Raw genomic sequence first — 15,156 nt, forward strand, 5'->3', positions numbered from 1 at the left:
TATCTCTAATACCTAAAATGCTTCTTTCAGTGTTGCATTGGAGAACGGTTCAGTGTTGCAATGACATTTCAGTCTATTTTTTTCTCATTGTAAAGTCCACCAAATGATAAGCAAGCTCTGGAAAGCATGAGGGACACTTATACCTTCTGGGTTTACTGATCCCCTGGCAGGCCACTCCCTGCTGTCCCCTGGCTTCAGGGTGACAGCAGGAGGTTTCTGCAGGTACGTGGCAGCCAGCTGGGAGCTCAGACACCAGCACTTGGGGCAGTGCAGGGCTTAGGGTTTTTTTGGGGGGTATATTGTTTGCTGCTACATTGATAGAAATAAAACCTAAAAATGAACCTTTATAGAAAAGCTCATAGCATTTCGAAACTAACTTTTCCTTTTTGGTGATTAAACTCCTCTTACATCTGCTGCTCCCTCTCTTCTTCCTGTGAGCCTTCTAAAGATTTTCCTCGTCCTTAATCAATGCAAACAAAAATCATAAAAAGCCTTTTCCAGGCTCAAGTCAGCATGATGCATTAACAATTCGAGGTCTCATAGGAAAAGCAAGCCAGAGAATGACAGGATTTTAATATGATGCTAAGATAAAATATGAGCATGGAAAATTACATCATACTTGCTCAGCACGAGTATGATATAATACTTCTTGATGCCAAGATAGGGATTAAGCTCGAGTCTGATATCCTGCAAGAGTACTTTCCTCTGGGTGTTAAGCCCCTGTTTAAAAAAAAAAAAAAGCTAAGGCCGCCTGTCTCAGCCTATGTCCTGTGACCCAAAGGGGAACCACAAAAGCTGCTTAATCTATTTCTTGCCCCAGGACGCGGCTGTGAATGCAAACCAGATGCACGACACTTTGGGTAATGCACAGAAAGTGAGCAGAGCAGCAGGAAGCCTTCGTTCTCCGTGCACTCGTGTGACTTGGGACCCACTGAACCCGACATTAGATAAGAGTTAGTCACCGAAACCTGCACTTGGACAAAAAGAGGGACTTAGACCTTGCCTAATACCACCAGCTTATAGCTTATGCATCTGTTTTGCAAACCTGGCAGACCAGTGACATGCTGTCCCAGCTTTGGTGAGCCACAGAGAGGATCTGATGCGCAGCCAGGCTTTGTATGCAGTGCTACCTCACTTCATCACCAGCCTGCTTGTCTTCTGCTCCTTCCCTAGCTCAGCCTCACAGTCTCTCCCTTTCTTATCTGCCGCTCCACTTCAGAGCGGGGGTGACAGACCTAACAGCCAGTGCCTCAGCTGTTCTCCTGTCCATTCAAGTGCCAAAAAAGCCAAATCCACCTTACAAATGTTTTTCTTCCCCTGCCCTCACTGAGCAGTAACAGCAGCAGAGATGAACATTTAATTTTAACATAATTGTGGTACTCCCCCAACACGTGCACTCCGCGTGCATGCACGCTCGGTCTTACTAGTAACCTGATAATTGAGCACCTCTGAGATAGTTTTAAGTAAAACTGTATTTTGTGTCTGCTTTATGTGCTCACGTAATTCATGCTAGCTGCAGAGAATGTCATCACCTAGGTGCCTGCGTGTGCTGAATGCCCAAGACCTGCTCCTGTTGATTCAGCCCCTCTGAGATGAAAAGTAGGTGTGTTACAGGAGCTGGCGGTGCTCTTGTTTCTGCTGTTTCTGATCTCGCTGGTTAACCATTGCCAATCACACTGGCTAAGCATTGCCAATATTAAAGTAAAATGTTTTTAAGAACAGGAGCTGATTTATTCCAGCATTTACTTACACATGCAGCATAATTCTGTCGATACTTTGAGTGCAATAAAAACAAATATATTTCTTTTCCTGTTTTTTCCCCCTACTTGAAAATTATAGATATTGCTCAAACCCACAGCAGTGATTGAAGGAGGCAACAGCAGAAAACATTAGTTGAATACCAAGGGCAAAATTCAGTGTGTATTAAAATGTGGTTTTTCCTCTGAGTCATCTTGGAATAAGATATTTACGTTAGAATTAGTACAGATGTAATTATGAAGCTGAATTTCACCTTGGAGAATAAATGGGAAAAAAGGGGAATGGCTGATAAAGATTTTAAAACAGACATCAAATTATAGCAAAAATCAAATCCTGTGTATGATCTGCAGATAATAGCTCTCTAAATTTTTTTTTGTAGGCTATCAGCATGTTCCTGGGTTTTACTGCCAAATCCCTGCAAGCAGAAATGAGAATTGGTTCATTGGATAACACACAGAAAATGTATTCCACGTATTAAAAGAAAAACAAACAAGCAAAGCCCCCATAGAACCACTATAAATATGTATACAGATTGGATTTTTGAGGGATTTCCTGAAGAGGAAGAATCCTGATTTTTTTTTTCCTGAATATTTCATTGGAAGCACCGTTCATCCTTGTATAGAAATGATAGGAAGTCTATCAAAGGCCCTAAGGAAGAGCGGGATATTTCCTCTCTTCCTGCATTCATATCTTATTTCCTGTAGAGAACAGGAATCTCCATTTCTGTTGTACACAAGCAGCAAACCTTAAGTGTTTTATGGTGAGTGGCTTTACTTAAAGAAATTAACTTGTGCCTTTACTGCATTTTACGTAAACTCTCGCAAACTTCACACTCATCGCAAAGAAATGTTACTTGTCATCTTGGAACTGCTGTGATTGGTTTTGTAAGTATTTGATAATCCCAGCCTGAAAGGAGAGCGGGTGCTGCTTGTTTTCTTCCTGGAGGGCAGGAAACACATGCACACGTGTGTTTGTAGCTCCGTATGTGCTACGGCGGATTTCTGGCTTTACTGGGAGACGAAAGTTCATAGGTAGTTTCTGTGGCTGTATTGAGAGATTTATGTTCTAACAAATTGATTTGGGGAGATCAGTGCAAGTTCTTATGGGGAAGTTTGCAGTAAGAGTTGCTTGTAAAGTCAGATTTTTGGGGGATGAGTGGGAATTTTGCATTTGTAGAATACAAGGGCTGGCTACGGGCTTTTACCCTGCGTGAGCAAATAACACTGACAGTGTCTATCATGAGATGCACACACACACATAAGGAACCACAGAAAAATGGACAAAGAGGGACCTTGATACACAAAGCATATTTCTAACATGTTTGCTCTTTTAGACCCTATGAATTTGTGCCTGAGAAATGGCATTTAAACATCCTGTTTTCAAGTGCTCGTGGCTTTTAGCAATTCTGGAGTAGATGCATTGACCTCGCTCCCATGTCTGCTTTGTCCCCTGGTGAAAAATGGGGAGAGGATGTAATAACATCAAGTTGACCCAAAATTGCTGAATTATTAACATTGTGTTGACCAACAACATTGTTCAGCACATCTTTGTGGATGTTTCATAGTTTTGTTTAATGCTGAAGAAGCAGGATAAGGGTTGCCCACTATTAAACTCTACAGGGTTTTAGTCTAACCCAGGGCTTCAATTCAGTTTGGTGCTTACAGTTGCTTTCTAGTTCTGCTTTTTAATTTCACTTCTGATAATCTGAGCCTGTACTTAGTAAGCAGGGTCAAAAAAAAAAGTGCCACCTTTCTTCCAATAGTGACCCAAAAGCTGCAATAACAGATTTCTGCTGTCCAATGTGCCTGGCTTAAAGGGAGCCACTCAGTGGAAATTAGATTTCAAACTGGTGATAAGATCTGCCTCTGCCTGTACCCAAGTGTCCATCACCCAGCCTTTTCAGTGCATTGATGCAACGCACTTCCCAAGCGATAGCAAAAGCAATGAACCTCACTTTGCTTCTGCTGCCTTTAATTTTTGGAGGCTCTGTGTCGAGTGATGCACCGTGCAGAAATGGTTATTTATTTTGTGCAGGCATTTTTTAAACAGAATATTAGTGGAAGTGTTTATACGGGTTGCAAGAGGCCTTTATGCTGTGTTTTTGTTTTGGTCAAAATGTTTAAAGTTGGATGTCGGAGGCCAGTTGCTGTTACAGATACGGGCTCTGGTTTGTTTGGTTTGGACAGAGTAGGTGGGGAGAGGATTTTGAATTTGTCTCACTCTAGATATCACTGGAGATCATGGGGTCTGCACTCCAGAAAATGCTCGTCTTGGCCACAGGAGCACCTGATTAAAACCATATCGCTTCCAGCAGGGTCTTACTCACTTTTTCTGCAGCAGGTTCTGTTTGTCTTCTGGTCCCCATGCAGCCCCTGGGATGTTGCTGCAATTCTGCATGACGAACTGGCGCTCTTTGCCTTTAAAAGTCCTTCAGGATTTGTTTTCCCCCACCCTCCGTTCTCCTGGCTTTTATTCCTTTAGGCTGAAAACTTTCTAAAGATTTATGGTTTTGCTGTTCGAATTGAAATCACGCTTGCTGACACATTAGGTTGGTAAAGGGCGAGGAGCCAGCGTTGGCATCACTGCGACTGAGGGCTCTGTGTGACGGCACAAGTGCGTCTCAAAGTCACCCGTGCCTGCGGGGAGCTGAAAATCCCAAAGCAGGGCACGACGTGGAAGTCTGACACCACCTCCTCTTCTCAAATGGGTTCTGTTGAGAGTATGAAGTCAAGAGCGGTGTTTGGTAAGAATTCACTGGGCACCAAATGCATCCAGCCCTATAAATGAGTAACGAGCGGAATGAGCTCAGCTGAGATGTGATGGGCTACCTTGCTGGCAGCCTGCATTTCATTTCGGTGTGTTTTGGGATAGATTTCCCATCAGATTGCATGCTGACAGGTAGATGCAGCTTAAGTGCAGGTGCTACCCCCATAGCCTGCCTTAATGATGCGTTGGGGTCACAGAGCTGAGCTGCAGGACTGCCCTGGTTTTGGCTCCAGGATCAAGTCCAGAGCCTACAAAACAGGCAGCTTGTGACGCTGCGGTGACAGCGTGGACTTTGCACAAATACAAGCCCCAAGCAGGAGTTTCACAATTTCTGGCAGTATTGGAGCTCTGAGTATGTTCAGGGAGGCACGCTGGGGAAAGACCTGAGGTTTAAAGAGGAATAAGAAGTAAGAATAATTTTTTTACTCAGATTTTTAGATTTGGTACCTCCAGTGCACAAGCATGAAAGTGAAGGGACACATTTGCTCATGAAGCACTAAATTTGTGGCATTTTTTTTTCAGTGTTTGAAGCCATAAAATTAACCTGGCTAAACTGCAGTTTCTTGCATGAAATTATTTCCCTTCAATTATTATTTTTTTAAAGCAAAGATTGTGTCAGAATGAGTAAAAAGCTGCTGGTTTACCCAGGGTTTTAGGAAACAAAAAGGATGCTTTCAACTAGGTTGTCTACGTGTAAGCTGCTGCGGTTTCTGAATACGTAACAAGGTGAAAGAAACCATTCTGGCATTTATTAACAACCTGAGTTCTTCTTGTACCAGCTCTGCCCGTCCCGCCCGCTGCACAGGCTTCGACAGCGCCTCACAGAAGCTGCAGAAAGAGGGTGTGCTAAAATACCACCCTGTACGTCACCACGTACAGCCTTTTTCTGGTTTCTGCTGTTTGAGTCATTGCTTCTGAGCAGGGCAGCAGGAATTTGAGAGGCCAGTGCCAGGGCGATGGTGCTGGGGGTGGCAGATACGGCGTCTGGTGAGCACCAGCAGACAGAAGATGAGCTCGTATGTCAAGAGACTTTGTAATCTTAGGAATTAACAACCTGAATGTCTACCAATGTGTTTCACAGAGGCTTTTAATTTGAGCAAATTTGGTTTGCTGAGATTATATCTTCTGCCATCTCTAAAACACAGGCTGCCGCTACCGAGACCTGAAGTCCGTGCTCCAAAACGCTTCAAAGAGATTGTAATTCTTCAGTCTGTCGCCCCTTGTTCATTGTGGCAGAAGACGTTTCCAAAAGTAGATCTGCTTTTAAATTAGCCTGAATCTAATGCCCATCATGAAAACTCATGGGCCATTTGCTTTGGCAATGCAATCTTACGAACAAAACCAAGCATCTTAGTAGGGAATGTCAGCCAGCCCTAGCAAGTGGCACCTCTAGCGTCTAAGCAGCAATGCCTGTAATCAAATATTCTTCCTTGTCAGTCCTATCTGCAGGAAACCTATTGATTAAAACCTTGTCTTCAGTTTATTTCCTGCATCACCATGTTCAAGTGCGTTTGATCTATTTTGTTTTTGAATCAGTAAGCAATATTTCTGTGTGTGTGCAAGATGTTGTGCTTGCTTTGATCCCAGAGAGATTGTTTTGGCATCGCATGAGCTATTTTTATTTTGCTTTGTGAATGAATTTTATGAGTGCCGCAGTGTTAGAGATCTGCCTAAATGGTCACGTAACGAGACATGCAAGACACAAGAAGCTGGGGATGACAAATGCTGCTTCAAAATACCAAGCAGGAATTTTGAGATGAACCATTCCCTGGAAGAACTTCATGGGACTATTTATTTTCACAATTGCAAAGACCAAAGAAACTGGTGGAGCAGCCTGTAGAGCTTCCATTTGTTTTTATGTAGTTGAAAGTTTGCTGCAAGCAAGTTTTTTGCCTTTTTTCAGTTTAAAAATCTGAGTTAAATCGGAAGGACTTCTAAGGTGGTGATCTTAGAGGAGTTAGGTTATAAATCAATGAAAGCAAAGGAAGGGAGGCTAGGTGGAGACAAGCCATACATACTATGTGGCATGTATTTCAAAGGGCATCCCCAATTAACATACATATGAGTTAAAAGCTGCGTGCTGCCTTCAGCAGGCCATGCGTGTTCGTTCTCTTACTTCTATAATAAATCCAGGTACAAACTGTTTCAGCTGTGTATGATGCACACAGCATTTCCATGTCGTGGGCTTGGTGGCATTGATTACATCCAAGCGCTGGCAGTTTGGAAAGAAACAAATTCCATCACTAAGTCACCCAGGAAAAGTTAAAGTCTTTAAAGCCTCAGGTAGAAAGGATGTGTAAGCATGTATTTTAAATGTTCTGCTGTATCAGAGTGGATGTGAGTATGTGGCTCAATCTTTTCTTGAGTAATTATGCGCAAGTCCTGAATATTGCACACCAGGTTGTGCTGTGAACAGCTGGGAGGTTTGGGCAGGCAGAGCATCCTTTACGCTGCCTCTCCTCAGCTGTGCTACCCCACTGAGCAGAGAAAATAAGAGCGAGACGTGCTGAAGGGGACAAGTCGCCACGTGGGTTTTCTTTTAGCCTTTCTGTATTTAAAGGACTTTATGGGCTGACATTATTTTAAACTGTCTGCACGGTGGCATGTGGCAATGCAAGATGAATGCCACAGATGAAAAAGAAAAGGAAAAAAAAGGAGGTGGAAGACTTGTTTCCAAAGCGATCCATTCCAGCAATTTGGGGGAAAGCTTGATATTGTGTTCTCGAAATTGTAGCAGCTCCTTAATTTGGAAAGAAACAATATTCCCTCATGCAGTTTATATGTTACTGAAGTGGGAAGAAGTGCTAAAAACCAGAGTCAGCTGCAATAGGTGCACGTCTCTGCAGGTGTTGCATAGTTCGATGCTGCATGCGCGGGGCCAGGCACTGCGGCAAGCCCGGGGTGGCAGCATGGCTGCCGAGAGTTATCGGGATTTGTTGGTACAAATGAGAGAAGAAATTGGCTTATAAGGAGCCAACAAGTTTGCAAATGAGATCCATGTGTACATATGCATCCCCCCGCCTCTTACTCTATATATGTTGCTTTTGCCAGCTTGTATGCTACAGCCATGGTGTCTAAAAATAACTGTTGAAAATCAGAGATTGGGGCTTTTTGTCATGCTGGGGCTCCTGGGTCCGGAGCAGAGCAAGGAGAGCAGCTCTCCGTCATAACGGGGGGGAAAAAACAGTCTATTGTAATAGAAAACCATATGGGACTGTACAGAGGAAACAATGCTCTTCTTCATTGGCTTTATATAGGAATGTTTTTTGGTTTTAACTGCATGCCTTTGTGTCAGACCAGTTAATTGGACTGGTTTATGCTGGACGGATCATTACAGCAGCGAGAAGCGTCTCTGCCTTAGCCTTTGTCCTTCCCCAGGGACAGGTTTATTTGGTGGCAGTGGGTGACAGTGGCACCAGTTGTTTTCCAGCATTACCAGATTAATTAGGCTGAGAGAGAGCATGGAGGTAGTTCTGCGTTAATGACTGAAATATTTCCCCACACGCTTTTTGGGGGAAGAAAAAATACCCTTTCCATATTGCTTATAATATAAACAAGAAAAATTCTGAACTCCCCGAAGCCTTTCCTTCAGTAAAGAGAAGAGAAAGCAGTTACTGGAAAATATACAGCCCTGTGTGCATTTCCAGGTGCCAGCTGTTTTCCAGTGCTCTTGTTGGATAACCCCGATGTTTCAGCAGCTCGCCCAGAGCCTTTGAAGGCACCGTGCTGGTCTGCAGCACAACAAGCCCGCTCAGCCCCGCTGCTCACATATTTCCATCCTGCCCTTGGTTTTGGTTCATCGCAGTGCTGGTTTGGGACAAGTGATTCCCCAAATGATTCCTTGTTAATTGTTGTAATGTTTCATAATTAGCCCTCCTACGTTGCTTATCTGGCAGTGTTTATTGCCACTGAGCAAGAGATGGCTGTGGCCACATCAGGCTGACGGTCAACATTGTACAGAGGCACAGATTTGTGAACATCCTCAGGCTGGCGTGCTTGGGCTCCTGGTACCCCACTTGCAACCTACTAGACAGACCACAGACTGGATTAATTGCACGTAGGAGCAAAACATTGGCAGAAGAGCATGCAATCATGGTTAAAGATGTCATCCCAAAATATTTAGGGGAAAAGAGGGAGCTTTTGGTGGAAGCAAGCTGAGAGAAAACAAATGATGCTACGTGAGCTTTGCTCTTTTGCTTCAGGTTGGTGTCATGAGGCCACACAGCTCTTATATGTTGGTTAGAGGTCTGGTGGGAAGGGTTTCAATGCGATGTATACAAAGCTGCTGATTTGTTATGGTTCAAGGTTTTACTGAAGTAGTTATGTATGAACCCTGTTTCCTTGTTTCTTCTTACATAGCAGCTAAAACCAAGCCATGACTTGATGGTCACTGCTGGTATTGCAAGGTTTTGGGTGACTAGTATGTGCAGAAGCACCGTAATACAACTCAAGGTAAAAATTTAAACCAAGGAATCACAAGCAAAGATAGCCCTTAAGTATGAATTGCTGCTTTCTGGCTTGGTGTGTAACTACCTGTGCCAAAGCAAGCGTGGTGTGGAGAAACGTGGGCTAGTGACCCTCCTTTGCACGTCGTCTTCATCACTGTCAATTGAGAGAAATCTCTCACGTCGTGGTTGAGAGGACTGCGATGTTGAGGCCCCTCTGGGGAAGCGTTAGTTCTCTTTCTAGGAGATCTGTAGCACCTGGAAAGCTTGGGATATTCAGCACCATTCACAGATTTACTATGTGGGTTTCAGACTCCTACTGGCACCAGGCAGTGCCTGCCCCGATACACACTTCCACCCTGGTTGATGGTTGCTGTGCAGTATTCCCCCTCCTCTTCCCTTCTCCCCAAATAAATCTGCGGTCATCTTGGTGAAGTTAAATACACGTTTTGTTTTTATTTCCTTTCGCCATTGGTGATGGGATTTATTGCGTGATCTCATGCATCATCCACTTGAATGCACCAGAGTAAGCCAAGCTAAAGTCCAGGGCACATCTCATGGTTCGGCTGAGCAGAACAGCGCAGGGATCACAGCAAACACCCGATGGCTTCAGGACCAGTGGTGTATGCAACATAAACTAGAATAGTAGACAAAAGCTTTGGCGAGGGCAAAATACGAACATTGTACATGGTTACTTAAGAAGTGAAACACGTTTCAGTGCAGAGCATGAATCATTTCCAATCGCCCTTTTCTTTTTTTCTTTCAGGCTGTGACCGTGCGAAACTCCATGGCTAAATCATTATACAGTGCCCTCTTCGACTGGATAGTTTTCAGGATTAACCATGCACTCCTGAACTCGAAGGACATGGAGGAAAGTACCAAGGTAACGTCTTGCCAGCTATTTTGGCTGTGCACTTCAGTTTTAAAATAGGTAACTACGGGATGAAACATTACACAAGCTGCTAATGGCAAATTGCTTAACGTAAAGTTAACTTTTCCTCGTGGAATATTGCTGTTAATATTTCGGACCAAGTATATAGTTATTTTAAGTGGTGTTTGCTGAGCCAGGAACAGAGAAGCGCCTCGAATAATATATCCTCAAAGCAGCTGGGGAAAAGGGTTTGGTTTAGTCACAAAAGCCTAGTCCCCCACCCCCTCCAGGAGCAATGCCAAGTCCTTCTTCCTCCTCATGTAAGTCTATAGGACCGTATGTAATTGAGGGAAAAACTGGAAATCTTGCTAACGCGAGGTGTTTTGATGAGGTTGTTCAATAAGAATAATCCGAAAAAGTGAAAGACCTGCCACATTGGGAGATAGCAAGGTAAGAGACCTCTCTGACTCGCAGAAGAGCAAAATTAGGAAAAAGCTCTATGACGGGAAAAGTGAAATCAGCACGGTGCCTAACCAATTTCCCAAAGAATTTATGGCAGGGATTACAGGACGTTTCCTGCGATAGCAGGGGCTGGACACGGTGACCCAGGACATCCTCTCTGCTCCAGTGTTCCCGAACCTGTCCCATGTTCATCCACGCTTGGAGCAGGGGCTGACCCTTGAGAAGCTCTCTGAGCATGTACGTGTATATATGTGGACACGCACTCACGCGCTTGCAGCTCGCCAGCTACCCTTGGCTTGGAAATTTTGGGCGCAGGCCAGCACTGTGTTTTTTGTTGTGTTTTTTTTCTGGGTCATACATCCAGGCTGAAGCTGCCAAGAGGATTGTTTCGCTGAGTGCTAACGTGTTTGAATCATGCTGGAGGACTGAGCGAAGTCGCAGCGGCTTGCAGTGTAGCCGATCCTTCATTTAACTGCACAGAAATGCTTGTGGTGATTAGAGGAGAGTAATTATAGACCGCAAATAAATGTGTTTGTATAAAGTTTGTTTTTAATATATGGCAGTGACACTACTGATGAGAAGTTTTTTAAAACTGTTGATATCCAGTGAATCTTCAGACTGCACGTGCTTCTTCTCCTGTTTAACGTTTTACAGAAAACATTGTGTTCTTCCCTGATTTTTTTCAAGTCATCAAAAGTTTTGTCTGGGCCATCAGGAAAAAAGACAGTTGTGTATTTGGTGAAACACGAAAGGTAGATTCCTTCAACAAGGAGATGCATCTTGGATACTGATTGTTTTGTTTAATGATCCAATATTGGTGATTTTTTTTTTCACATAGTATGTGTTCCATAATATTTACATACAAAATCAGACTGGGACATTGCCATTTGCTTGCGATCAGCCTGTCACAGCAGGGCAGAACTGTAGATGCTTACAGGCCATTAGACTTTGGATCTCAAACTCAGTATAACATCACTTCCAGCAAGCTGCTAAAGGTGCCCACGGCTCTGCTGGGATGCACAACTGTCCCTTAACACTGTCTCACTCCTCTGTCCCGCAGAAACTAAGCTGACGGTGCTTTCTGTTTTTTTCCCACCACTTCACAGTTCACATGTGGTCCTGGGGTTTGGCAACACGAACAAGTAGCTGGGAGGTGGGCTGGGAGCAGGGGCATCTCCAGACCATGGGAAGAGCTTCTCTTCGTGAAGGCAAGAAGCCAGCACTTGGATTGCAACATTTACAGCTTTGAATGCTGGCATCTGCCAGCACCCCAAACAAATACACATTTAGTCCCTGCTTTCTAAAAGAAAAGTGTAGCCTTGCACCCTTCCACAAAAGGTTGCTGACTCCAAATTTTGCAGGGAATTGTGTGCAACTCAGTCTGCAGCAAGTGCGCTGGGTAACCCTAACCCTAACCATGCTTGTCACCAGTGTTAGTTTGGCTTTTAAGACATTCTTTCTAATAATCCTGCGGTTTTTGAAGGTTTTGAAAGTTGTCAAATGATAGATTTTTTTGGCAGAGGTCTGTCTTGTGTGGCAGGCATGTTTTGCATAGGTAAAATAAGACTGAAAACCATCTGAATGCAGAGTGTATGTGGGAGCAGAACTGTATCTGAGGCTGGTGACAGAAGTGAAGATGAAAGGATGTCTATGAGCATAAAGTCTGATTTCAGTGCTCGTACTCAGCTGCCCTTTAAAAGCCCTTGATTCCAGCTCGTATAGGCTTTGCAGGAGCAGGCGTGACCAGACGTGTCATTCGCATGGTCGTGGTAGATCAGGATTTTGCTGGTGCATGATGGAAGTTGGAGAAAGAGACAAATATTCCAAACACACAGCTGTATCTTCGTCAGGCACATGAAATCCTGCATTGCTCCCTGCTCTGCATGCTGTAAAAACTTATCTCTGTACACTGCAAAGCCTTTTTGCTGGGGCAGAGCAGCATTGTGCTGGCCACAGAAGCCAACCTCTGTAGACCAAGACTTGGCCAAACTGGTGGTGGTTTTTGAATCTCTGGAGGACTGTTTTGTTGATAGGTGGGAAGAAGACCTAGGTCCTAACAAAGTCCGTGGCCCCAGGAGAACTTGGGACAATGGGAATGGAAAGATTTTTTATATCCCAGTATGTGTGTTTATTTGTTATCAGCAGTAAGGAGAAGATCAAGAAATGAAGCTAGATTTAAAAAAAATAAACACTTGGTCATCACTCTTCCACTGTTTTTCAAGCTAGTATTTGAAAGATGTAAATCAGACCTTTGATATCCAAATTCAGTTAAATGTACAGTGAATTATTTTGGGAAAGCACAGTGGGATTTGGCTTATCTCGCTTGCTGGCAAGAATTGTAGTGCATTATTTCTGAGCTGAGTTGTGAATAGTCATTTAAAACGGTCTGTTTTATGCTTACAGCAGCACTGCTACGTACGGGTTTCTCTATGACTCACTGCTGGTGTGTTCTCCGTTTTCCTTGGTCTTCTCCCTCTAGCTTTTAGTTTCTGTTCTGATAATGGCTTTTCTCGTGATACCCTACAAGCTGTCCGAAATTTGACCTTTATTAATGAGGTCGGAGACGTTTCTTCCTCATGAGAACTAGATTACTAAACCTCAGAGAGTCTTTTATTTAATTTCCCCTCCATAAATTAGGTTAAGAATTGTTAGAGGTCCATCTTGCCGCTTAAAATGATGATATAGTACAGATCATGTATGAACGAGAGACGTTTCTTTCAAGGGGGTTTTTAAGCTTTCCCATTTGGTGCTTGTGAAGCATCTTCCTTTCCTGCTAAATAACCCCATTGTGTTCAGCGGAGGTGCTCTGTAAGTGTTTATGATGGTGAATGTGAATTCATGGCCTCTAAATAATTTAAATTAATCAACTAAGTTCATTCCTGGCTGTCTGACCTGAAACAGAGGAAGAATTGCTGAGCGATTCATGGGTTTAGCGCGCATCTGTTCATCGTTTTCAGGTCCCAGCTTCCAAATTCATAGCAAATCTCTGCCTCGCACTTGATATCATATGTCACCGTGTATGTTGTGGTGATATAAATTGGAGTAATCCTTTTAGATTTATTGGTGATGGTTTTCTGTATTTACAATATTGGCTTGCATTGGAATATTGTTTAATTTTATTCCTTTTCCCCAGAATTTGAAACAAACCCATTTGTAATTGCCAAAGCGTACCTCAGCACTGGAATGACATCACCAGCGTGCATTCGGGGTAACGTAAGTCAGCTCTGACAGTCGATGTTTATAGGTAATTTGGGAGCTGTGGAGCACTGAGCTCCAAGGCTGTCATTTGCAGAATGCCCTTGAGGCACCTGCGTGGCATTTAGCTCCCTGATTCACAGCTGTGGCATTTCCAGAAAAGAGTGAGGCCACTTTATCTCAACTACAGAGTGATTCCTAGCCCAGGGCTCGCACAAATTTCAAAATCCTTGTAGATGTAGGCTTTTAATTACAGGAGTTTTGCTATAGATTGGTACACTGGTGCACTTGTCTGCTGCTGGTCCTGCTGCAGGCTTGCGCACTCGCAGGCTTGTCACTGCTGCGCACTTGTTCTCTTTAAATGTTAGTTTCAGTAAAGGAACAAGATTAAGACATAAGGTAGACTTGGGCTCATGAAATCTAAATTATGTTGCATCTTGGCATGATTTCCATATGGCACTTGTTCGAAGTCTGAATTCGAAACTGAAGCATTAGAGATTTTTAAATTTAAAACTCCTTAGATTATTTTCATTATATATTGGACTGTAAACTTAATCCCAGATTACATGCTTTCAGGAGTCTGGCACTTTAACAATAATTTCAGTTATTCATACCTCAATGGAAATCGTTTTTTCAACTTTCTGTAAGAAGTGGCTGTATTGGTGAAAGGTTTTGTACTGTTTTATAATGGAAAAAACAATACAACCCTTTTGTGTGTACATAGAGTGAGATTTTTGGAGGATATCAGCTCGGGAGGCAGAGAAATAGACAGAAATTCCTGATTTCTTGTTTTCAAAAGTTTGACCAACTTGAACATGTTGACCTCTTTCTTTTGGGAACTCCATGGCTCTGCCTCCCATACTAGAAAGCAAACCACAGAGCACTGCCCTTGTTTCTCCTGCGTGAAAGTGTGTGGCTAAAGCCACACTGCAAACTTCCTGGTTTGGAGGCAGTCAGGAGCTGGACACAACTGAGGTGAGAAGAGGGAACTGCTGCTTTGCCTGGTGGGACGAGGGCAGCCCCAACCATGCTCATCTTGTACGGCTGCAGTGATGTCAAATACAGCATTGTTTGAGCATCTTACTTCTGAGCTTGTTTTTCGTGGCACTTTCATAGAAACCTGTAGGAAAGGAACTTTAAAATATAATATGTTTTTAATAGGCTTCTTCTTTTACAAGTGAAATAGTCACTTCTTCTATATCTAATAACTCCTCTATTTTGCTTTATAAACTTACTTGCATACAGCACATTAAAAAGTATTTCAGTAGCAGTTTGGACACAGTAACTTAATCAGCACTAAAAACAGGGGGAGGTTATTTGTGCTCAGCTATTTCGTGTTAAATTTTGTTGTGAAAGGCTGTCTGTGTTTAATTTGAAGTGTTCACTCATGGTAGGGGCTTAACAATGACCACACAGCATTAACGCAATGCTTATGAAAACGCGTGCAGCCAGCATAGGCACTGCGATGAGGACTCTGAAAGTGGGAGCAGTTATTTCTTGTAAGTCTTGTTTTCGGTCGCAGTAATAGAGACGTTGATCTTGAGTCACTTTGGGAGCTCTTTTACATTGTACAGAAAAGCTTGCATGGCAGTGGAAGAGTTGGGGTCGTGATTTGCCTACACAAGGGCGATACGGATGGCTGATCAGTACCGTGGATTC

At 43.4% G+C, this 15,156-nt stretch overlaps 1 protein-coding gene across 1 annotated transcript in view; it reads left to right on the top strand.

Moving 5' to 3' along the window:
* MYO9A (myosin IXA) overlaps positions 1-15,156 on the top strand; it is a 188,654-nt gene that overhangs the window by 99,242 nt on the left and 74,256 nt on the right. Inside the window, 1 exon segment of the mRNA XM_040569396.1 lies at positions 9,736-9,852. Coding sequence (XP_040425330.1) covers positions 9,736-9,852 — 117 coding nt within the window.

This window comes from Cygnus olor, chromosome 11, assembly GCF_009769625.2.
Source record: "Cygnus olor isolate bCygOlo1 chromosome 11, bCygOlo1.pri.v2, whole genome shotgun sequence".
Taxonomy (NCBI): domain Eukaryota; kingdom Metazoa; phylum Chordata; class Aves; order Anseriformes; family Anatidae; genus Cygnus; species Cygnus olor.